Source organism: Peromyscus californicus, unplaced genomic scaffold, assembly GCF_007827085.1.
Source record: "Peromyscus californicus insignis strain IS unplaced genomic scaffold, ASM782708v3 Scaffold_4__1_contigs__length_199733344, whole genome shotgun sequence".
NCBI classification, from domain to species: Eukaryota; Metazoa; Chordata; class Mammalia; order Rodentia; family Cricetidae; genus Peromyscus; species Peromyscus californicus.
This window is the reverse complement of record NW_026294562.1, coordinates 83,558,840-83,584,417: the sequence shown is the minus strand read 5'-3', so window position 1 is coordinate 83,584,417 and position 25,578 is coordinate 83,558,840. Positions and strand designations below refer to the sequence as shown.

Sequence of the window (25,578 nt, the reverse complement as noted above, 5' to 3'; positions counted from 1 at the left end):
GGCTTTGAGCCTGGCAAGATGGCTCAGCAGGTAAATATACTTGTCACTAAGACTGATAACGTGAGTTTGATTCCAAGAGCCCATAAGGTAGAGAAGATCAATTCCCTCAATTTGTCCTTTGGCCCCCTCACACTCAAAGCATGGCACATGTGCATGTACACACACAAAAAACCAAAAATATGTAGTTTTTAAAAGTTCTTTCAACTATTTTTGTTTCTGTTATTTTATAAGAGGGTCTCATTATGTAGCCCAAACTACCCTTGAATTCTTTATCCTTGTGCCTCAGCCTCCTGAGGGTTGGGTTTATAGACATGTACCACCACACCTAGCTGCATATGTCTTTTTTAACATGTATACTGTACTTTGCATTTACAACAGGGTTTCACACTTATCATCTCAGAGACTGTACAAGCTGCTGAAGTGTGAGGCATCTGATCTACTGAACAGGCCATATAGCTGCGTTTTAAAGTCCATCCTGCCAGGGCAGGTATGGTGGTTTACCCCTTTAATCCCAGCACTCAAGAGGCAGGCAGATCTTGGAGTTTGAGGCCACCTTGGTCTACATATACAGTTCCAGACCACTAGGGCTATATATAGTGAGACCCCCATCTTTAAAAACAAAACATTAACAACAACAACAACAAAATAATGTCAGTTATTATTTAACCCTGCATTCTTCAAGCCATGGCCTGCCTTTTTTCTTTTTCTTTTTCTTTTTTTTTTTTTCAAATTTCTTTCTTTTTGATTTTTCAAGACAGAGTTTTTCCATGTAGTTTTGGTGCCTGTCCTGAATCTCGCTCTGTAGACCAGGCTGGCCTTGAACTCACAGAGATCCGCCTGGCTCTGCCTCCTGAGTGCTGGGATTAAAGGTGTGCACCACCGACGCCCAGCCTGCCATATCCTTATACACAAACAACCCCAATATGGATGCATAACTATGACAATTTGTACAACTACCACTTGGTACCTGAGGCCAGCTGTCCTCGCTGCACAAAACCTGGCTGTGGAGGTGTATCCCCAGAGGCACCTCCTCCATGGAGGACACTAAAGTGCCTGGCAGACTACAGATAAATAGCGAATGAGTGAACTGCCGCGTAAAGGAGTAAGAGACAAGTTATGAGCAGATGTCAGTGGGGTTGAGCAGCGACTTAGCAACAGGCTTCACACTGCTTAGTCCTTATTTAACTTCGGGCAGAGGGTTGGTACCCAGTTACGCTGCCTCTAATAAATAAACTGCTATGATAAATTCAACTGTGACCTATCAATCAGGCAGTGCTTTGTTCTGTGAGGAAAAAAACAGGATAGCATATATCAGACAAAGAAGCTTTACGGAGACACAAATCCTTGAGTCTTACCTACTGAGATATCTATTCAGTAATTCTGCTACAGTGCCAGGCATGTGTTTAAAAAAAATCCCTTAGGAGAGACTAGGGAGTTCTCTGGATCAGAACTAAAACTCAGAACTTAAGCTTTAGAGAAAATGGCCAGAAAAGGGAGGGGGGAACCACTTGCCCCAAACCTATGAAGCCAGCCCAGTTCTGTCCTAGCTGGTACCACTACCCAATGTCACTTTCTTTCCTCCTCTGTTCACCTACTGACATGAAAGCATCTGAGACTAACCTGGTGAATTTGCACATGGTAGCAGCCTGGAACTTCCAGGCCAAGAGCAGCACTCGAAATTCCGTAGGATCAACACATAGGTCATTGCAAAAGCGCTCCATGCCTTCCTCCAAGATTGCATCCTCCCGCTCGTCCTTGTAGCGCCTGAATAGTTCTTCCAACCTCTGCAAGGAAGACTCCTCAGCATTGGTCTTGGACTCCCTCCCAGCATCTCCAGAAGATGTTGGCAGCTGGCAGGCCTCAGCAGCAGCCTCTGCTTTCTTGGTCCCATTGACAAGGATATCCCCAGCTGGTTTGCCACAAGGTGGCACCTGTTCCTCACGGTGGCCAGCTCCGCGCCTGCTGTGTGACTTACTGCTGGGGTCCCGGTCTCCATTTTTGCTGCCCAAGGTTGATGAAGGATTCTTGCACTTGGTGACACACTGGCCCATGGTGGTGATGGCCTGGCCTCTAGAGTGGCCCCCTCTGGATCAGATGCCCTCGCTGCTGCTGGCCCGTGTACTTCAACATGCCATCAGTTAGAGGAGCCAGCCAACCTGGAAGGAAATTACAAAGTAGTCACCTATATGTAGAGGAGTGGGGTATAGACACTACACTCCAGAACTGTCCACCAGTGACCACTATATTCCACTGAGCTAACAATGAGCCAAGGGAAAGACACCCCTCCCCCATTACCTCTCCTGTAAATCATCTCTGTGCTCCTTGGAAATGGTGGCTAAGGCATATATGGAGAACAAGCATGGGGAATTCCTAGAAATCTTAAGGTAGCATAGGTTACAAGAAACTGATTCATTTGCAGAACACATCAGAGACTACAGTTCTGACAGTGTTCCAGGGGAAATAGGTCTTGTCAACTTTTGCCTTCACATAAGAAAGTTATCTGGACCTGAGTTAAGCCACAAGTCCATCACCTGGCTCTACACCTAATAACCTACACGTTCAAATTTTAACAAAGATTGTTGTTATAGTGGTCTTTTCCTCCCAGCATAACACAAGCAACACATTGGAGTATAAATTACCTTGTCCTGGTAGCCATGGCAACTAATTGAGCAGAACAATACAGAAGTAGCTAAGTCTACAATAATTGTAGCAGGAATCTTAAAAGTTCTTATTAATAAAAACAAACCTGGAGCCAGGTATTGGGGTGAATGCCGGAAGATCAGAAAGACAGAACAAGCCACAGCTAACCTCACCTGGCCAACTTCTCAGCTGGTCTTGTTTCCTCAGATTGGAAGCCTCTGAGTCCTTATCCAGAATGAATCTCAGCTGAACTGCTGCTCCAAAGACTAAAAGCTTAACCAGCCAAATGCTTCTAGTTTCTGGTCCTCATGCCTTATATACCTTTCTGCTTTCTACCACCACTCCCTGGGATTACAGGCTCACTTTCTGGGATTAAAGGCGTGTGTCACATGCCTGGCTGTTTCCAGTGTGGCCTTGAACTCAGAGATCCAGGCGGATTTCTGCCTCTGGAATGCTAGGATTAAGGTGTGTGTGCCACCATTTTCTGGCCTTTGTATCTAGTGGCTGTTGTGTCTCTGACCCCAGATAAGTTTATTAGGGTGCACAATATTTTGGGGAACACAATACCACCACAAATAATGGTAATGGATGGCGCTGGTGACACTGGTTAGTAGAAGTCAAGGAGAATTCAAGGGGCCTCGCCTCACAGGCCTCACCACACAGCAGCCATTCCTTCTCCTTGCTCTCCCTCAGATGCTAGCGTACATAAGGAGTAGAAAATTAACTGAAAGCAAGACTCCATGATGAAGCTTCCACATAATAAATACATTGTTTGGTTTGTCAGGCTGGATTCTGGTGGAACAGGGAGAAGAGACCATATCCAAGCCACTTGTAATCTCATAATGGTCTGATGGTGAGGTAAAGAGTTACAATGTCAAACTACAAGCAGGGGCCTAGCCAAATGCCCAAGGGAAGCGCATCTGGTCTCTGGATTCACACAGGTGTACTTCCTAGCTCTACCCTGCTCCACCCACCTCTACGGAGCCTCCACTCCAGGTACTTTCCCAACCTAGGTGTGTCTCCACACCCAATACAATCTCTAAGAGATAGAACTGCTCGATCAAAAGGCTACATTGACACTGAGCAAATTCTTCACTGTGATTTTGTTGTAACGTTAACTTTTATATGAACTGCTAGAAATCTATGACAAAAGCAGAAGCAGCTTCTCTAATAGCGTCTACTCAGGACTTGTGCTTAGCCATCAACTAGTTTGCTATAAGAAAAAAATCCATTTACAATTTAGTACTTGCAAAATCCTGCCAACTGCTAGAACAAGGGCAGCCACTGACACTGACTGTTGTTAGTTCTGGATCGGGAGCCACAAGTGTAATGAGAAAAGCAGACACCAGACAAAACTCAGTGGCAGTCCAGCATGGCCCTCCTACTTCTAATGAGCCTCCATGGACCTCCATGGTTCAAATTCAGAGCTCTTCAGAGTCTGGGAATGGGGCAAAGGGTAGTTGTTAAGAAAGGCTAAAAAGATAAAAACAAAACAGCTTCTACCAAACAGTGCCTAGATGAGTTACCTTCAAGAGGAATTCTCTCTAAAAGGAAGCAGTGAGTGTAGTCATCTAAAAGGAACCACAACCATTCCTGTAGTTAAGGCAGACTCCTATCAGGGTGTGTCCTATTCTCCACCCTCAGAGACAAAAGACATGTCTACACATGCCCTCAAAAGAACTGCAGCTTCAATTTGCTTTAAACACACACACACACACACACACACACACACAAAGAAACCCTTAAAAGTGCTTTGGCTATGAAAAGTGACAGACCCAAGCATGGTTTCCCACAGGCTGTTCATACTTTGGGCATGTAATAAGCCACAGTGAAACCTATTCAAATTTTAAAAGGCAAGGGGTTAATTCTTGGAAGACCATCATACAAGAGAAGCAACTGTTCCAGCAGAATTCTCTCCAAACAAGAAGGACTGTAGCATGTGGAGGGTCTGGTTTCCAGATTTGTGTTTCTAAAGACTGGATTGCTGAAAGAAACAAAAGGCCCAAACTTACACAAACCCCACATGCTCACAGACTGGCAACTCTAATTCCCAGGCTCGCTGACTCACCAGTGTTTGCTGCTCAGCTCCTGCTGCAGGAGACCCAGCCCCCGGGTATGATAAGAGGATTTCCTGCCCTCCATCTGACCCACCTACCCAGGCCACTCACCCCACCCCCACTGGGCAGATGCTTCAGTACCGCAGCTCCCTCCAAAGCTTGGCACCAAGGCCTAAAGGTAAGGGCAGAACAGATGGGGCTCCCATAAAAGCCTAAATCCCATTTACTCTGCTGGGTCTCCATGTAAAAGCATCTTTAGATGACCTGATACAGCGGAACCAGTTGAAACCTGAAGGCTTTTAACATACTCAGAGAAAAAGAGGGAGAAATCAATGTCGACAGATGATCAATCACCCAGTGACAGAAGGTCTGCTTTCTTCCATCATAGTTCCTTTCTTTGAAAGGTTCCCATTCTAGTGGGATGGAGTAGTGGTCTCAAGTCAGAGCCAGTATTTTCTTATCTTCTGGTGGGTGCTGCTGCTGGGTTGCTCTTTGATTTCTCTTTTCTCTGGGCTTCTCCAGGCCAGGTCACAGCAACCAGCCCTGTGTTCAAGAGGCTGGCAGAACCTTCTTCAGTCTTTCAAAGCTAAAGATCTCACTGGCTGTTGGTTAACTAAGCCTTTGATACAGAGCCAATCTCTATACTAACTAAGCACTTTAAGAACATTATTAGCTCATGTGCCCTCCTCACAATTCCATTCAAAGACAGGGAAACTGTGGCTCTGCATACATACAGTAAATTTATCCAACATCACAGAACAAACAGAACCTGGAATGTTTAGTTCAAGAAATCACAACCTGTATAACTGAACCCACACCTGGCAAAGGATCATGGGACAGCACACTGAGTAATGTTCAGAAGCAACAGTACAACAACCTCAGAATTGCAGATATTAACCATCAGCCACCAGAAAGAACACTACACTATCTGCACGCATGATCAAAGACATACTTAGCACTGCCCTCCCCAGGGCCAGGCCAGCACAGCTGCCATGATTCTAACAAGTATGATGCCCTTGGGCTCACAGCTCCCCATCCCAGAAAGGGAGGAGATGTGCTAGAACTGGTCTACTTGCTCTAGACCTGCTCCACCACATCAGTGTGGTGAAAGCTCCAGCCATGAAACTGAGCCTAGCTCTGTAACTAACTGAATTTCCCAAATCTGTAGCAGGAATCTTAAATGGTCTTATTTAATAAAATCAAATCCGGGGCCAGTTATTGGAGTGAAATGCTGGATGGTCAGAGAGACAGAACGAGCCACAGCTAACCTCACCTGGCCAACTTCTCAGCTGGTCTTGTTTCCTCAGACTGGAAGCCTCTGAGTCCTCATATCCGAATGGCTCTCAGCTGAACTGTGCTGCTAGAAGCCTGAAAGTTTAACCAGCCAAATGCTTCTAGTTTCTGGTCCTCACGCCTTATATACCTTTCTGCTTTCTACCACCACTCCTTGGGATTAAAGGCGTGTGTCACCATGCCTGGCGTTTCCAATGTGGCCTTGAACTCACAGAGATCCAGAGGGATTTCTACCTCTGGAATGCTAGGATTAAAGGTGTGAGTGCCACCATTTTCTAGCCTTTGTATCTAGTGGCTGTTGTGTCTCTGACCCCAGATAAGTTTATTAGGGTGCACAATATTTTGGAGAACACAATACTACCATACAAATCTACCCACATGATTATTGCACATAGTCAGTCAAGAAACACAGATAATGTAAGTGGTACAAACAGCCAGCCCTACCCCAAAGTCATTAGCTCAAGTCCTTCTAAAAAGCAGTCTCACAAGTGCTATTGAGATAGCTCAGTGATAAAGGTGCCTGCCACCAGGTTAGAGACAACCTGAGGATAATCCCCAGGACCTATATGGTAGAAACGAAGGACAGACTTCTAAAAGTTGTCCCAGACTGCCACACACAAGCCATGGTACACTTGGGAAGCAGAGTGGATCTCTGAGTTCAAGGCCAGCCTGATCTACATACTGAGACCCAGTCTCAAAAAACAAAAACATTCTAATACCACATCACTGACTATTCAAAAGCTCCAAAGCCCCACCATGTGGAGAATCAGGCTCTCCACAAGAAGTGATTTCCTTGGGATTGATCCTCAATAAAAATCAAGCTGTGCCTGGGTGAATACTTTAAATTATTAGCCATACCCTGTTCCTAACCTGAGTAGGCTTTCTCTTTCCTCTTTCATCCACTTCTGTAGGTCCTGCGAAGACAGGCTCTCTAGCTTTCTAGGCAATTACACTCTGTTAATGGAGGTGTCTTCCCAGGTGGCTCTCTTCCCTCCCATTGCCACCTGCTGACAGCCTCTGCACAATCTAGATACTCCAGTGCCAAGTTTCCAAAAACAACACAATTATTAGTAATGAATACTCTTTTCTATCTGTTAGTATATGGTAACAGCCACATAGAAACGTAGCTCTGTGAAACTAGTGAGTTCCGGGAAATTAAATGGCGGCACACGGAGGTCAAAGAGCCTATCTAGGGAGAGAGAAAGTACAGTAATGGAGAGGCTGAGTGAATCACAGTGATGGCATCTATTAACCAAACCTGTCAGCAGCTCATTCCACTGCACTTCAGAGGACTGTTGAGCAGAGGAAATGAGATAATCCATGTATTTGGTACATAGAAGCATTCAATGAAGTGTCCGCCTCGCTCTGTAATCATTATTATTACTGCTATCACAAAGTCACTGACAGACTCAAGCTTCCTTTACCACAGGAAGTATTCTTCAGTAGCCAACCCAGCTCTACTATGGCAAGTCAAGTGTGTCTCATAAGTGACTGCTCTCCTGCTTTAGCTATGTGGCACAAATGGGTCAAACAGAGCCAAGGACAAGGAGAGGTAGGAGCAGGGTTGGAAAAAGAAGTGGAGGTGGTGGAACTGTTCACACATACACTAACTGGGAAACCTATTCTAAGCCTTTATACTCCTTTGGGTATTTATTTACCAGACAAGAACTTGGTTCAGCTTACACTGGATCAAGATCAGTCCCCAGCTTTTCTCCTTCAATCTTAGCTCCAGCTGTTTCTGACTCCTTCCCTCCCTTCTCTCCACATCAGCCTCCAGAATCCTCTTCCCTCTGTGCCAGCCCTGGCTGCTGTTCCTGAGGAAAGGCTTGGCTGCCTGCCCAGTTCAGTCCCAGCCTCAGGCTTGAGGCAGACACTACTAGGCCCCAAGGGCAATCCTTAGAGGCCTGGGGTCCCTGGAGTGCTCTAGCTCCAGCTGTGCCTATCTCTTTGGTAGTTCCATGAGGTAAGAACCTGGCAAGCCTGTCTTCAAGTGACTTACTCTTAGTTGTTGAGCCAACCCACAGGGAAGACCAACCCACACTGAGACCTGGTACAAATGGAGACAGAAAAAAAGGAGAGATAAGAGAACTACAAAGAAAACTTGAGCCGGCGGTGGTGGTGCATGCCTTTAATCCCAGCACTCGGGAGGCAGAGCCAGGTAGATCTTTGTGAGTTCGAGGCCAGCCTGGGCTACCAAGTGAGTCCCAGGAAAGGCGCAAAGCTACACAGAGAAACCCTGTCTCGAAAACAAAAAAAAAAAAAACTTGAGAGAGACTCACAAAGATAGTAATTGTGGGCCTGGGGCTACAGTTGCACTTTTATAACACGCCTAAGAAGTAAACTGCTATAACTTTTATATTAGGAAACTAAGGCTTCTTAATTGCTACACAATAGGACTACAAAATAAAACCAATCTGCCAGACTTCACTGAGATTTCACAGAGAGGAAGATCTTGTTTGGGTTCTTAAACAGCGATAGGCAGGAAATGGGAAAAGAGAACACCAATATGGTTGTTCTGTGTAATTAACATAGAGTAATAACTATATTTTAAAAATCATGCTGGACAGTGGTGGCACATGCCTTTAATCCCAACATGCGGGAGGCAGAGGCAGGCGGATCTCTGTGAGTTCAAGGCCAGCCTGGTCTACAGAGTGAGATTCAGGACAAGCACCAAAACTACACAGAGAAACCCTGTCTCGAAAAACGGGAAAAAAAAATTATTACAGGGAGCTGGGGAGATTGGCCCATCAGTAAAGTGACAGTCACAAAAACATGAGGACTTCAGTTTGGATTCCCAGTACCTATGTAAAAGCTGTGCATGGTAGTCCATGTCTAACCCCAGTGCTGGGGGATAAAGACAGGGAAACTTCCTGGGGCTTCCAGGCCAGCCAGCCTAAGTGAATCAATAAGCTCCAGGTTCAATGATGGACCTTATCTCAGAAAATATGGTGGAGAATGACACCTGACATTGACCTCTGACCTTTACACATGCACATATACATCACCCACACTTACAAAAAGCACTGCATGTATTTATTAAGAATGATATGAACTGTTACATTTAACTCAATATATCTCTGTAAGTTAGATAACATTTTCTTCATTCTATAAAAGAAGTAAATAAAATTCAGGGAGTAGGCTTGAGGTAACCAGTCTGACTCCAGGCTCTCAATCTCTATCCCGATCCCTCTCCTGGCCTTGCTTACTCTTCTCTGATATAATGTGTGCCAGGGCAATGACAATGCCCTGAGAAGAAAATGTTCTTTATCAACACGTAAGTGGATTCCAGAGGTTGAGGACACCTTGGAGGCTCATCCAAGACTCCCATAAACAATGCATCCCTTCAACAAATCACTTGGCCTCTCTGTGTTTCTGTGACTCTGACATTAAAATAAGGGGTCTAAATTTGTCTTTTCAAAGTATAATATTCTGGAGCTACCTTCATCTTTTTTGGAATTTAAAAGAGACTGAAGTTGAAAATCTGGAACCTTCTGAAGACAAGAACTTGCCCTCCTTAATGAATGGCTCCCTTGCTTCTTCTTGTTCATACTCTCAGAGTCAAGCTCAAAAGAAGAAAAATAGGTGACTCCAATCTAAACAATGGAGCGACAGACATCATGGAGTTTGCAGCCTTCCCTTCCCTCATCATTTTCGTTTGAACTCTTCAGGGTCAGTCTTCTCCATGGTAAACAGCCCAGAGCAAACTGTCTCTTTGATGTAGTTGATTGGGTCAGAAAGCCTGCTCAGAGGAAGTGTTGGCTGCTCATAGGGAGCCTGTGAAATGAGAAGCTAAAAAAACAGGTGAATGCTATACCAAAAAACAGTGTCAGCAAGGTGTGTCAGCCCTGCCCTAAGACTGCCTTGACAGAAGGGAACAACGCAATGCCCTTCCCCATTTTGTTCCCACCTAGAGTCAGTCTATTCTACAGCAAGAAGCTGCCAGTACACACCAGCATTCCCACATAATAGCAATACGAAATTCATGTTTCCAACTTCTGTCTAGTTTGGAGAGCTAGCTAGGTCCATGGTCTTACTTCTCACTGAATATGCCAGACACTGAAGAACAGAATGCGTGCCATCCTCTAAGCCCTAGGGAGTCTCTAGACAAGACTACAGGAGACAGGCTCCTAGTCCCACCTGGCAGGTACAGGTTCCGAGTGACCTTTCCAAAAAAAATTGAAAAGTGGGCACTGTCCAACTGTAAATGACTTCTAGAAACTTGCAGAGATAATGAGAAAAGACTGAGGGGACTGCTCCTCGCATTTGGAAATTGGGGCCTGAAGGAAGATCACCTTCAGAGATTAGGTCTTACCAGAGCTACTTAGTGGGGAAAGCAGTTTCCTCCGCCCAAACAAACAGAACCTGTTTGTTTCTATGTTCATGTTTCAAATGTGTCTTTGTCCTAAAATGTCCTACACTAGCAAACTCAAACTGCAGCTCTAGTCAGGGTTGGGAGGACCTGGACATCAACCAATCTCAAAAGTACAAAAGGGAAGAGGCATGAAGGAAGGAAAGAGAAAATATCTTTAAAAGGAAACATACACACTAGTTATATGTCTAGTAAATAACCTGGGTCACATGACTAACACCATCCAGCTTGGCACAAAGTCATTTATTTTTATTAGTTTGTCACTGGTCTTTAGGTGTCACACTTGAAATATAATCATACTGTCTAATGATGTTTTCATCAGTGATGGACAATGTCACAATGGTGGTCCCCTAAGATCCACCCCAATGCTGTGGAGAAACAGTGTTCACTTATTCATGATTATATTGGCACAGATTAAGTACCCTACACTGCCAGCTGTATAAAAGTACAGTACATACAATTAAGTATAGTATATACCATTTAATAAAAAGGTTATGTTACTGGGCTACATATTTACAATGCTACCTTTTTGTTGTTAAAAGATTACTATAGAACGGCATGTTGTGTGACTGGCAGCAAGATCATACATGTCACATGAACCATCTCCCCTGACTGCATCAAGATACCACATGAAATATGGCCTACCGTAAGGACACTCAATGGCATCCACACAATGACAAACTCACTCAGAATCCATCCCTTAGCAGCCAATGACTAGATACTACTGAGACTATATATCTATTTAAGGCCTGAGGACTAAAACCAGTGTTGCTAGCTAGTCTTAGGGCTACTTGCCAAATACAAGCAAGCCAACACAGACACATACCACATAAACTTTCCAAAATGAAATAATGAAGCATTTTGGTCTCCAAGCTTTAGAACTGAGTGGCATGTTTACCCAAAATAACCAAAACTGGGCCTTCTCATGTCACTGGCCCACAACTGGGTCTTTTGTTTCTCCCCGCTACACAACTATTCTAAAGCAGGTCTAACTACCCCCATATATGCACAGGGAGGCAGTGGATTTCTAGGTTGGCCATTGTATTAGTTACCTTTCTAGTTGGTATTACCAAATACCTAAAGAAGGAACTTAATGGGATGAAAGATTTATTTTGGCTGTACCAGAAGATATGGTCCACCACTGCAGTGGGAGTGTGAGGCAGCAGCTCCTCACATGTTGGCAGATGAGGAAGTAGAGGTTAGAATGGAATCCAGAATGCATATCACCTTCAAGCCTTGCCCCCAGGGACCACCTTCTGCTGGAGAGGCCACAGTCCCAAAGGTTCCACAACCTCCCTAGTCAGTGCCACCTGCTGGGCACCAAATATTCAAATACATGAGCCTGTGGGGGACAACTGTAACAGTCACTCCTTTGTCATCGGTGTCCCTTGCCAACTCCCCTGCTTTCGCAATGGTGTTGCTTGTTTAAAGGCAGAAGGCTGTCTTGGGTTTGTCCTCTCTGGTACTATAATGAGAATAGCCCAACTGCTATACTCTGGCTCTATGTATGCAGTTTCCTTCCTTCCTGGGGATGGCACTTCAGTAGACCTCCCTGAAGGTGAACTGCTGATTAGACAGTCATTCCCTGCTTCCAGATAGCATACAGATATTTGCCACCCAGGAGGTTGGCATACTATAGCTAATTAGTCCTCAAACATCCAATTACCACATGAACTGTTCACTTTCTGGTCACCTTCTAAGGAGTTCAGCTGAAAAGTAGTTAACTGAAGATGAGATTAGATTTTTGCATTTAGTAAAAGGAAAGAAAGGAAATTGTGAAATGAGTCAAAAGATGAGGAAAGAACCTGATACAAAAAATGATAAATGACTGCCTGCAAATGCCTTAAAGGAATACTTGAATGATCACAAATATACAGCTGAGGTTTCTGGAGTCATGTGGTTTCTAAGTAAGCCTCAAGTTTATCACACGGTAACTGATCAATTTCCTAATGCTTGCTCATTCTTTATAAAGAAAATCTAAATCCATTATAAGACCACACATACCAACTTCTTCCTAGAAGCCCCTGATGGAGGCTGACTGCTAATGCACAGCAGACAGGAAGACGGAGGGACAAAAAAGACCTGCACAGCATGAGAATTCTTCCTTTCAACCACATGAGTAACCGGGTCAGAAACGTCTATGACTACTACCAAATCAGAAGTACTATATACATTTTCTATAAAGTCCAGAAAATGCAGACAAGTCTGTGCGTGTGTATGCGCACGTGTGTGTTGGTGAAAGTCAATGGACTTTACATGGGTTCTGGGGTTATTGAACTCAGGTCCCCAAGCTTGAAAAGCAAGCACTTTAATGACTAAGCTACCACCTTAACCCCTCAATAATTATTTTAAATATTGTTATTGCCACAAATGCTCCAGACTGCACATAACTCATAAGGTTAGTTATATTCTACTATTCAATCTGTCCAAATTCTTGTATTGTATTCCAGAGGGAGCAAAGAGACTGAGACTCCCTGTGTTGAAACACTATGCAGCTTAGTATCTCAATGAACGGGCACCATGATTTGTTGTTTTAATTTCTTACTCTCAGATGTTAACTTGCTCTCCATAATTCACTACTATAGGCATACTAGGGTAATAAATAGAAAATGAAGTTAAAAACCAAAACATTAATAATTATTTCCTGAGAATAAATCCCAAGAAGGGAAATTAATGGATCAAAGAATATGCAAAAACATTTTATATAAAATCTATTCTAGCAATGGATACTTTCAACATACTGTATTTGCCAACTAATCCAGTTTCCCTTAAAAAAAAATTAAAAAAAAAAAAAACTTTGCTGAAAGCATAGAAGATGTTATATTTATAGAAAAATATCCAGGCAGCAAGTAAAGAAGCGTCAGCTTTACTGTGAGCACAAGGACTTAAGAGAGTTGTTAAATGATTGGACAAGAAACAAGAGGTTCATCAAATGATCGTCTTTCAATTTCATCTCAATTTCCTCAATGTATTTTTTTTTAAGTATTAGACAAACCTTACCCTTTCCACCCTCCCAAAAGTTAAGATGGTACCATCTGAAAGTCAAATGCATCCTCGTCCTCTTAGCACTGGGCTGAGAATTTGGCTCTTAGACTAACCAGAGTCACAGTGACTCTTATGGACATGGGGCTATGGAGCTTTGGAAGCAGCAAATGGGCTGCATTTAGCCCACAGACCTGTCATACAATCAAAGGACATTACAGAACCTAACAGAACCATGTATGCTTCCCCACCACCTAGCATCTTTATTAGATAATTGTTCAAGCTTCACTACTAAGTAGTTCCCTGCCTCTCTCCCTAACTCCTGGGATAAGACTGTGCATATGTGGGATTCACATGTGACTTAGGCCCACCACTGCCGTATACATTCCTGGTTTCAATGACTGTTACCAGGGGTACACAGGCACCCAAGCCAAACACTGAAAATGGTCACCATACCACAGCTACCAGGGAAAGTAAAATGTCTATTGAAGAGGGTAGATGTGAAGATTAAACAGGCTCTCTTTACTGGGTGAGTTTCAAATCCAACGCATACAGAACTCAAGAATGAGGCTCTTAGGTGGAAAGCAATACTGAACAATTACAAACTGAGTTTTAACGACATCATCCACACCTGGAATCCAGTGGCTTCAAGAATGGAGATCAAAGTCTAACTTTCATGAATATGCCAGTCAGTAAATTCCCTTTTACATTCCCCAGATATCAGCTTGTATCACAACTGAAAGAGTTCTTACAAAGACACTTAATGCTTCTCAGATCTCCTACTTAGCAGCTCAGAAAGGAAGATCTAATGCTTAGACTTCCTGATTAATGTTCCTGGACCAGCTCACAGGGCCACAATTTCAACCCAATACGTCATGGGTACTCTCAGCTGAACAACAGGAGCAATGATCCCTGGCCCATGAAAGCTGACAAATTCCATTACAACTAGGTGAGCCATTAGGATACTATTTATATAAGATGGCATGACTAACAAGCTAAAAGAACTATCTTAGTCCTCCTCCAAATACACAGTTACAGAGTATTTACTCCTGCCTTCTACTGTAGAAACATTTTCTCTCTCCTTCATGTTCCCAAGGAAGAACCCCTCCTAACATCCAAGCATCAGGTGATGGGATGTAAAGCAAACTCTCCTGGAAGCCTCTGTACAATAATGACATAATCAATCTTCTTCTAGCTCAAAGGTATTTGATCTAAACCACATCCTATGAAACTGAAAAACCAGACAAGACCAGAATTCTTGGTTTCAATTACTATCACCCAAACAATTCCCCTTTGCTAAGAGCCAATTTAGGAAGAATTCGGGTTTCTAAGACAGAGACTAGAAATGCTTGTGGTTTGTCTGTCCTTATTTTACACACACACACACACACACACACACACACACACACACACACACACACACATATCCATATGAGGGTTATATAAAGCTGTGTGTCTATATATACATATATATACATACATATATACACACATGGGTTAAAACTATTTTGCTTTATTTTTATAACATTTATTTTCACAAATGCTTATATGGCACATGGATACATTAACATGCAGAGATAAACATACTTATATCAAGAGAGTCTAACATATGATAGAAAGCAACAAGCAACATGGTACTGCAGGCTTTACAAAGTAAGGCATCTCTTGCTGGACATGGTGGTACATGCTTTTAATCCCAGCACTCAGGAGACAGAGGCTGGTGGATCTCTGTGAGTTCAGGGCTAGCCAAGAATACATAGTGAGACTCTGTCTCAAACAACAAAAACAAAAACAAAAGAGGCTACTCAGTTCTTGTCTATTTCCTGCCTAAATCACCACTACCTAAGCGTCAATGCAATGCTGTCTATTTTAGCTGCCCTGACAGGGCCTATTTTAGGAAAATCCAACATGAGAAAACTCCAAAAAGCAATAGAACCAAAGGCTCTCTCTTCTGGTCATCACTATGTTGGACAACTAAGGGCAGCTACGGACCCAGAATAAATTGTATATGTGAGTGCACACACATTTTGCATCTACTAACAGAGGGTTCATTGAGTTGCATGCAGCTTTCTGAACTGTCATCAGTTTGCATGAACTTCAAGAACCACATCCAATCCTGTCACTCCTGAAGTCCTACTTGTGCCTTCTACAAAGAACAGGACATGCTTTGTATGAAAAATAACTGGGCTTACACATCTCCACAGACACCATGCACCTCATGTTCTCACCTTAAATTTGGGAAAAATCAAAAGAGTGTTTCATACCAGATGTGTCTCAATTCAAATACTGAGATGGACTCAACCAATCTATATGTCATTGTATGCTAATCTGGGACAACACTTTTGTTTGTTTCGTCTTGGTTTTCTTCATTTTGATAGTTTGGATTTTCATTTGTTTTGCTTTGTTGTTTGTTTTTGTTTTGTTTTGCTTTTTGAGACAAGGTATAATGATGTAGCCTTAGCTAGCCTGAAACTCAAGAGATCTCTGTCTTCCTCTGCCTCACAAGTGCTGGAATTGTAGGTGTGTGCCACCACGCCCAGCTGCTTTGTTTTTTGGTTTGCTTTATAGATATAATTAGAGTCCAGGCTGACCTTGAGTTCATGATCCACTGCCTCAGTTTCCCAAATGCTGTGATTACAGGACTGCAACACCAGTCAGGTTTCATTCTCTGAGAGTCTCACTGTTGATTTATCTGATCCTCCCAACAGTACAAATTTTATCCTGTGTACCTCAGTTCCTAGGCACACAGCAAGTGTGTGCTATGTACCTGCTGATGAACCACTAATAGTGTGGCGGTTTGAATACGGATGTCCCTCATAGACTTATATATTTGAATGCTTGGTCTCCAGTTAGTGAGTTATTTAAGAAGGATTAGGAGGTGTGGCCTTGTTGAAGGAGGTGTGTCACTAGGGGTGGGCTTTGAGGCTTCAAAAACCCACACCAGGCCTAGTCTCTATCTCTGCCTATAATTTACAGATCAGATGTGAGCTCTCAGCTACTGCTCCAGCAACATGCTTGCCTGCCGCTGTGCTCCCTGTCCATGATCAGGGATTAAGCCTCTGAAACTGTAAGCAAGCCTTCAATTAAATGCTTTCATAAGTTGCCTTGATCATAGATCATGGTATCTATTCACAGCAATAAAACAGTAACCAAGACAAATAGTGAGTGTTCACAATGCACAAAGCACTAGTCTGTCACTTTACTGCACTAACTCATGATGAATCAGGTATGTTTAGCTCTTGCCCTGGAACAGTTATGCCCAACTAATCATATTTATACCAATTCTGATGAAATGATGTTAATAACAAAGGGAACTGAATCCTACGGATAGAAAATTCAATTTCACTTCTCAAGAGTTGGTTCTTAAGGTCAGATTTCTTTGAGACCCCTTTGCCCCCAGTACTCTATCACCTTCAGAAAAAAAGGAGGGAGTGGTTGTCTTATTGTTCCAATTTTTCTCCACCTCATCAGTTTCTCAAATAATGTGATACAAATAGCTTCTTAACCAGTAGTAATATGGTTCCATCTCTCCACTTCATAAGCTAATTTTCACCTCTTATAGTAAAATAGAGAATTTGAGACTTGAAAACACAGAGTTCCATCTTTCTCTTCTGATCCATACATACCTCATTCCCCTGGATTAGGGGAGGGTGTCACATCATTCACAGAAATCATTCCTGCCTCTTCTTTTACCAAAGGTACAAGGCCAAAGGTTAACTGAAGCCACAGTCACACAACACTCTAGGAAGATTTGGTGGAAACCTTCAGGGGCTGGCTACCCTCCCCAGCTCATATGTGTGTGAAAATGTTATTTAAAGAAGTTCGAGACTGAGAGCCTGGTTTTGAATACTGTAAATACTTACTTCAATAGGGATTCAAATACTGAAAACATGGAAGGACTAGTGCCACTTTTACAGTTCTTGAGATACTTGCTGCCACTATGTTACTCACAAAACTCCTTGATGCTGGGCGTGGTGGTGTACAGAAAGAGGCAGGCAGGTCACTGTGAGTTCCAAGACAAACAGGGCTACAGAGAAAGACCTTGTCTCAAAAAAAAAAAAAATTTCCCCTGATGAGAGAGTGGCATTTGACTTATCTTACTATAACATGTACCTTGTCAAAGACAGTAAGAGATGGGGGCAATATAGCTCTACCTCTTTGGATCCCCTAGAGACAATGAGCTATGCTACATATGGCAGCAAGAAAAGACCAAAAACTAAAGTCCTAAACAAAGCTTCCAAAGCCAGACATACTTGCCAAGAAGCAAAGAGCAGATTCCACCTCCACTGGCTGGCAGGCAGGCCCACACATTCTGCTTGGCCATGTGAAACAGCCGACTCCTGTTCTCCCCACCCCCAGGCCCACTTAGGATATTTGGGGTAGCAAGAGAATAGCAACACTGGTGACTTTTCTAGGAGATGTTGTATAAAAATAGAGCTTCCAATTTTAGGCCTAAAGTTGAAAAGAAAAATAGCCAGAATTAGAAGTTTGTTTTAACACAATACATTGAAAATTCCAAGTATTACAAGTTTAAGTGCTGGTAGCTGAGGAGGAGGTCACACCACCACAGCGCTCCTCAGTGAGTCAGCAAACAGTAAGACTTGTTTAACAGTGCATATCCACCAGTGACAGAATTAAGAAGTCTACCATGTGGGGTGATGGAAAACCAAACTGACACTCCTCCTGTGGTTGTCCACAGTGCCAGAGCTGACACAAATGAATCTCGGCAGCAACTTACAAGACAAAAAAGTTAATAAACCTTTTTTGAGGTTGGTCAAAGAAGAAATGTTTGAAACGACTCATTTTTCAGAAATTTGTCAGTGTAACGGGGGTAGGGGGTATCTTCTAAACTAATTTTCTAAACTTCACCAACCTTTTGATTTCTGGGTTTAATACCCATTCTTCATCAACACACCTTATGTCGAAGCAAAAGCCAAATGCCTGCTTTTACAGCAAGCTGGTAGCTCTTCAGGTATGAGAATCACTCTGGCAGAACTGGTGGAGAACAACAGAAGACCCAGAAAGACACCATCATGATAATAAAGGCCTCCCAAAGTTTTGTGGGCACCATAAATTACATAACAAATCCATTCTGTGAGGCAGCCAGGATTAACTCCCATTCATCTGGCCGGGTTGACTCAGTATTGCCAATGGGCTTATCAAATGGAAGGCTCATTATCCACTACAGCTGAGTGAAGGCACAGTGATTGGTCTCAGTGTGTAACAGCTTGCTGACATTAACTATTCAGCAAGAAAAATCAATCTTACAAGTTAAAAAAATATATATATCATTACTCCCCTCCCACCACAAGTTAGTTTTTCTGACTGAATTTTTAAGGATGTAATATGACATCTTACTATAACAGACGCATTATTTATGTCTATTACACGTGCAGAGATGGGTGCATTTTATATGATTTACTTCCATGGAATTCATGGCCCATGATGACAGTCAAACATAATCAGCCCAGCACTTAGGAGGCAGAGGCAGGCAGATCACTGTGAGTTCGAGGCCAGCCTGGTCTACATGGCAAGTTCCAGGACTATGCAGAGAGATCTTGTCTTTAAAAAACAAAAACGAAAACAAAAAACAAAAACAAAAAAAGAGGGGCTAGAGTGATGGCTCAGTGGTTAAGAGCACCAACTGCTCTACCAGAGGACCCAGGTTCAATTCCCAGCACCCCACATGGCAGCTAACAACTGTCTGTAACTCCAAGATCTGACACCCTCACACAGACATACATGCAGGTAAAACACCAATACACATAAAATAAAAATAAATAAATTGTTTAAAAAAAAAAAGATCATACCCAGTACATAGAAGAGAAAGGACGCTGCTATCTTGGTGACAGTGTCTTAGACTGCAAGCCCCAAGAAGGAAGAAGTGTGTGTAGTACATGAACAGAGCCATCCGACACCCAAGGATAGGTTCCTAAAGAATCCAACAGAGACTCTGAGGGAGCTGGAGAGGGGAAGGTGTAGGGGAGAGAAAACAAGAGAATACTTCATAGGAAGTATGTTCACACATGTGACATAAGAACACAAAAGAGGACTACTTGGGAGGAGACAGAGGATCAAGAGAAGGGGGTGAGGGAGGGAGGGCAGTTAAGAAGACAAATAAGCCGGGCGGTGGTGGCGCACGCCTTTAATCCCAGCACTCGGGAGGCAGAGGCAGGCGGATCTCTGTGAGTTCGAGGCCAGCCTGGTCTACAGCGCGAAATCCAGGAAAGGCGCAAAGCTACACAGAGAAACCCTGTCTCGAAAAAACCAAAAAAAAAAAAAAAAAAAAAAAAAAGAAGACAAATAAGAACAAGTGTAAAATGACATACATGGATGAAAATGCCATAATGAAACCCATTACTTCACATGCTAACTCAAAATTAAAAAGGACAGCAACTACAGAAAAAATGAAAAATAAGTACCTACTATGTATCTGGTGCACTGCACAATCTGTCTTCACGCTTGTGACTCTAGGTACTCTCCCAAACTGTCCACAAATACTTCCCTAAAGTTCTCTATGCACCAAGCACTGTGTGTCAAACATTTTACACACAGTAAACAATGTTATAACACTAACACTAGTACCTTGGGTTTTATTCTCACCACTTCACAGACTGAAGACTGAGATACAAATTCTAAGTAACTGGCCAAAGGACCTGTGTTTTACTGCTTCTCAAAAGTAAAAGTAACAAGCTGGGTATGGTGGCACCTGCCTTTAACCCTAGCAGAAGCAGGTAGATCTCTGTGTGTTCAGGACCAGCATAGTAAGTTACAGGGTAGCCTGAGCTACACAGTGTGAAACCCTGTCTTAAAAACAAAACAAAAACCTTCCAAACAAGAATTGTATTTTATTTGGGGTACCTAAGTCCCTAAACCTCTAAGGAGAGCTTGAAAGGGGGATAGCAGTTTTCAAACTTTAACTGCAAACTGCAGCAAGAAATGGATTCTGGGGGCTGAAGAGATAGCTCAGGGATTAAGAACACTGGCTGCTCTTCCAGAGGACCCAAGTTTGATTCCCAGCACCCACATGGTAGCTCACAGCTATCTATAACTCCAGTTCCAGAGGATTTTACAACCCTCTTCTGGCCTCCTTAGGTACAAGGAGCACCACACAGGCAAGTATTTATACACATACATATATACTCTATATTCTGACCTAATACACACATGTAAATACATGTGTAGCACAAAGATGCTTTCATGACACAATACTGACTGACTCTTGCTTCTGTGGTGTGCTCTGATTATTTCCTTTTCTAGTTTGTTTTCAAGTGTCTGTTATGACCCTCCAAGGAGAAATGACACACAGTTTGGAAAAATCTCAAGGCCAGGCTTGAAGCTTCCCTATGTGTTAGACATGTTAAGTAATTTCCAGTTGCCATACCATTTCATCTTCCCAGATACCCATAAATGGGGTGTGTCTGCTGTCTCTATCTCATAGGTGAGGAAATAAACTTAGAAATAAAGCAATTTGCCAAGTATGGTGGCACAGTCTTACAATCCGAGCACTTGGAAGACTAAGGCAGGACTTCAAGTTCCAGGTTACAGAGACTGCCTTAGAAGAAGAAGAAGAAGGAAGAAGAGGAGGAGGAGGAGAATAGGAGCAGAAACTACTTCATATAAGCCCCTATTGTGTGACAAGAACAGGGACAGTAACCAAATATTCCATTTGTTCCCCTGGTCCCCAGCTTCCTTTCACATAGGTAGAGAAAGACGTCTACTTTCTGGCCAGTAGCTTGTAAGCAGAAATGATGCAAGGAGGTTCAGACAGATGGGAGTCTTCAGGTCTAAGCAATGGATTGGTAAGTGTCACGGCTGCCATCTAATCATCTGCTGGGGTGAACCAAGGTAATAACCAAGACAACAGAGATAGTGCAGTACAAGCCAGTAGAATCTGCACCCCTGGTCTCTGTAGGGCTTCACCTGCAGATTACTATAGGATACACAAGCAGTAAATTTTGTCAGATTATGTCAAACTTCCTCAGTAAAGCTACAGTAAGTTCAGGCTTCTTGAGTGCAGTGCTCTCACATGGGCTTTACCTACTTCCAATCTCACACTGCACAGGAGTGATCACACACAAACACAGTGTAGACATTCAATGTACCTGCTTAAAATCATTTACCAGGGCTGGGGACATGGTTCAATGGTGTATAGTCCTCACCTTGCATGTGCAAGCCACTGGGTATAATCCCTAGTACTCCCCTCCCCAGATTATAGATCCTGTTCACTACAGACTCACATCTAAACTCAAGAAGGCACACAAGACTCTTCTGGACCTAAACTCAGCTTCTGTCATCCTCCTCTCCTCTTTTCATTTCAGTTGCTCGGGCATATTAATGTACTAAAGTATTCCCCAAGATGCCATGGCCTTACCTGTCTCTACAGCTTTACTTCACTGTTAGCATTGCTAGGAATGCCTCCCCCTTCCTGATCCTCTGGTCTTGTTTCTTCAGCCCTAGCTCAGATTTTCTTCTCACAGGATTCCTTGCTACTGACCCGCTGGCACTTGCTTTGATATTATTGAGTCTTTGGAACATTGATTTTTACAAACCGTCTAATTGTTACTGTGTCTGGTGTTTCTACCATGCTATAAGATCCTTGGAGAACAAGAACTACTGAATCTATTAGGAAAAATACCTGGCAACATACAAGCACCTTTCTCTTCCTGAAACCCCAAGGATTCAACCACTACAGAGCCTGTCAACTAGAACAGTGAGCTATATATAATTCCCTTGAACACAATGGGGAGAGAAAAACATTTTTGAGGCCAAGATTTTCTAGCTTACAAGATTGGTTTGGAGTTTCAGAAGTCCCCTATGAATGATACACATTCCATCTGGGAAAGTCAGTCCCTTGCTCATATATTTCTAACTGGAAAACTACAAAATCTGTTTCTTCTTAAGGAGAAATTATCTTGCATCTGTTTGGAAACCTTAAGCACTGTTAGAGTCTTATTTTGTTAAACTGCTGTGGCATCAAAATCTCTTCTATTTACTCAGATTTTGACAAGTACTAAATGCAGGGTCCTTTTAAATTTGTATGGAGCCAAGTATTGTATGCAAATAGTAAATATGCAAATAAGAAGAGGAGGGGCTTAGGATGAGTTACTTACTGGTGGGGGGCACTAAACGAGACATTTCCTTACAAATGGGGAAAAGGCAACTGGAAAGGTTTTCACCTGTTGCATAACTTTATTAGCATTTTCTGCTGGGTCAGGCAGTGACGGAGCGCTGGATACTTCAAAAACAAATTCTCTGATAAATTAAGCAACTCCTATTTCTTGGCTAAGGAATAGTTCAAAGTGACAGTTAAGTCTCCAATTAATGTTTTTGTCTGATTTGAAACTGCCACAAAAGTTCAAGTTTCCAAAATCTTGAAAAGACTTATTTTTAACTCATTTATTGACTTTGCGGTGGTCAGAGGACAACTTCTGGAGTTGCTTCTCTCCTTCTACCACAAGCAGGCAAGTGCCTTTACCCACTTAGCCATCTCAGTAAGCCCCAAGCTTTCTTTCAGAATGAAAAGATTCTGGATGAAGTGAGAAGACCATAGTAAATGGTGCTGGAAATCAAGACATATTGATCCAATGACAACTTCCCCAAGAACAGAAGAAAATGAACAAGTGTCTCTAGCCTCGAAAAGTCTTGCTGTAGAGCAAAGGCAACCACTACAACTCCCCTGCATCCTCTCTCAGATTTATCCAGGCTCACCAGCTGTCACCTCTATATAATGACTGCCTAGAGAATATAGCCTATTTCAGACATGCAATCTCTACCCTCAAAAGGTGGTCTTGGGATTTTTACATCCAAGAAAAAGGGCACATTGCCTGATTTGGAATCCAAGAAAATTAAAATTTGCTCAAAGGATACTTGCTTAGAGTAGATCTTAGTTGAAATTGAGATTTTTTTTTTTTTTTTTTTGGTTTTTTTCGAGACAGGGTTTCTCTGTGTAGCTTTGCGCCTCACTTGGTAGCCCAGGCTGGCCTCGAACTCACAGAGATCCGCCTGGCTCTGCCTCCCGAGTGCTGGGATTAAAGGCGTGCGCCACCACGGCCCGGCGAAATTGAGATTTTTTAATCCCCCAAAAAACTATAGCCTGGAGCCTTTTCCCTTTTCTGGCCTGCCTTAATACAAGTCATAACCTTTCAGGAGACAGAACAGTATGAATGACAAAATCAAAATTATATGAAAATGGACACAGAGCACTAGATCTCACCTCAGTTGGGAAACACCTGAGTTTCTCATTATGAAATCACACAGAGGGCTGGGGACACAGCTCAGTGGTAGGGTTCTTGTGTGACAACTTAGCTGTTACGTGCATGTGATAACTAATCTTGCTTGTCAACTTGAAAAACCTGGAAGAAGAAAGCTCAATTGAGGAATTGCCTCTATCAAATTGACCTGTGGCATTTTCTTGATTACTAGTTCATGTGGGAGGGCCCAGCTCACTAGGGGTGGTGCCACTCTTGGGCAAGTTGGCCTGGTCTGTACAAGAAAGGTAACTGAGCAAGCCAGTACACGTCGTTTCTCCAGGGGTTCCTGCCTTGGCTTCCCTAGATGTCAGACATAAAGTGTAAGATTAAATAAGCCCTTTCCTCCTCAAATTGGTTATGGTCAGTGCTTAATTACAGCAACAGAAAGCAAACTAGGCCATACCCTTGCTGTCAAGCCTGAGTTTGACAGAACTCACATGGTAGGAAAAGACAACTGATTCCCACAAATTGTCCTGACTTTAACATACTTTGGCACATGAATACACCACACACACACACACACACACACACACACACACACACACACACACACCCCAAACTAATAAAATGTAAACTTTTTTAAAAGAACAAGATCATTTGCAAAATACCAACCAACCACCAAAGGCAGCTAATAAAAGATAATAGTGTTAAATCATCAGGAAAAAGTCAAGGGACTATGGGTAATTGAGGCTTTAAAGCAACAAGCAAAACACAAGGAACACAGACTACATGTGGATGCAGCTTTCTCAGCTTCTATTGTTTCACAGAAATTTGAGCTTTATATAGGGGTTTTCCTGGGGTAAGGGACAGCACCTCTCACAACAGGCTATGATTTCCATCACTACTTCCCTGCCTCTCAAGATCTGTGTGGAATTATGAGAACAAGTAAGGTAGGGCTTTAACACTGTTTCGGCGTTTGACTTGATTTTAGGGCACAAGTTACGGTGTCCCTTTAATGCAGTCACCACCAACAAGTAATGTACAGGTCACCTCTTAAAAGAGGCTGAGTCTAGACTTCCAAAACCTTAAATCTGGCTGCCAGATCCATGGTCAGGCTTTTTCTCCTTCCCCAGGTCCTAAACTTACACCTTAGGGAGTCAAAACATCAGAGGGACTGAGCAATCCTGAGAGTGGGGGACCTGCTAAAAGTGAGGAGAAAATAACAATATTCACTGTTTCATTGTTTAAAAAATAAAGGTACCACTTACTAACATCTGTGATATTTAAAATTCTACACAATGCACCCATGGGATTTGGGCAATATCTTTATTTTAAATTCTACACAATCTATCTATGGGTATTTCTGTCAGATTTGTCAGTCTGCTTGAGTCAGACAAATTTTTAAATCTGCACAAACTTGGACCTGCCAATTCCACAAAGACACCATGACGTAAGGTATGGCTCTGCACTACACTTACTCAGTCTCTGAAGTTACAAGGCAGCCATTCCTATCCCACCCTTATTCTTTTATATGCCCATTTACCAATGACCACCTGGTATTTTTCTTAAAAGCTTTAAAAAAAAATTAGACCTACTGGGCACAGTAGTGCAATTGAGAGACAGAGCAAGTAGATCTCTGTGAATTTGAAGCCAGGCTGGTCTATCTATATAGTGAGTTCCAAGCCAGCCAAAATATGCCTTCTATTATTCCACAGAAATTCGAGCTTTATTTGATGGTTTTATTGGGGTTGTGGCATAGCACCTCTGTGTCTTAAAGGGGGGGGGGGCATTTTTGACCATTCTTAGTACCATATAGTCACAGGTGTGACATGTTAGTTCCATTTTCATACTACACATTAAAAAGTAGAACTGAAAGCATTCACCATGTACTCCCCAGAATCATCAACAGTACATGTACATATACATACGACCAGGGCCGTGGAGATGGACTCAGCAGAGAAGGTGCTTGCCTCCAAGCCCAGTGATCAGAGTTCAATCCCTGTAACTCCGAAGGGTGGGAAGGGACAACCAGTTTCCTCAAGCT

General features: G+C 42.8%; 1 protein-coding gene across 6 annotated transcripts in view; it reads right to left on the bottom strand.

Moving 5' to 3' along the window:
* Dcun1d3 (defective in cullin neddylation 1 domain containing 3) overlaps positions 1-25,578 on the bottom strand; it is a 44,568-nt gene that overhangs the window by 5,474 nt on the left and 13,516 nt on the right. For 4 of the 6 annotated variants that reach the window (XM_052760893.1, XM_052760890.1, XM_052760894.1 and 1 more), the window contains exon 2: positions 1,621-2,156. In XM_052760893.1, coding sequence (XP_052616853.1) covers positions 1,621-2,051 — 431 coding nt within the window. In that variant the 5' untranslated portion in view covers positions 2,052-2,156. Of the gene's footprint in view, positions 1-1,620; positions 2,157-17,594; positions 17,794-19,151; positions 19,304-23,557; positions 23,672-25,578 lie in introns of those variants that run through there. The other 2 variants (XM_052760892.1, XM_052760895.1) reach the window with 2 other exon arrangements.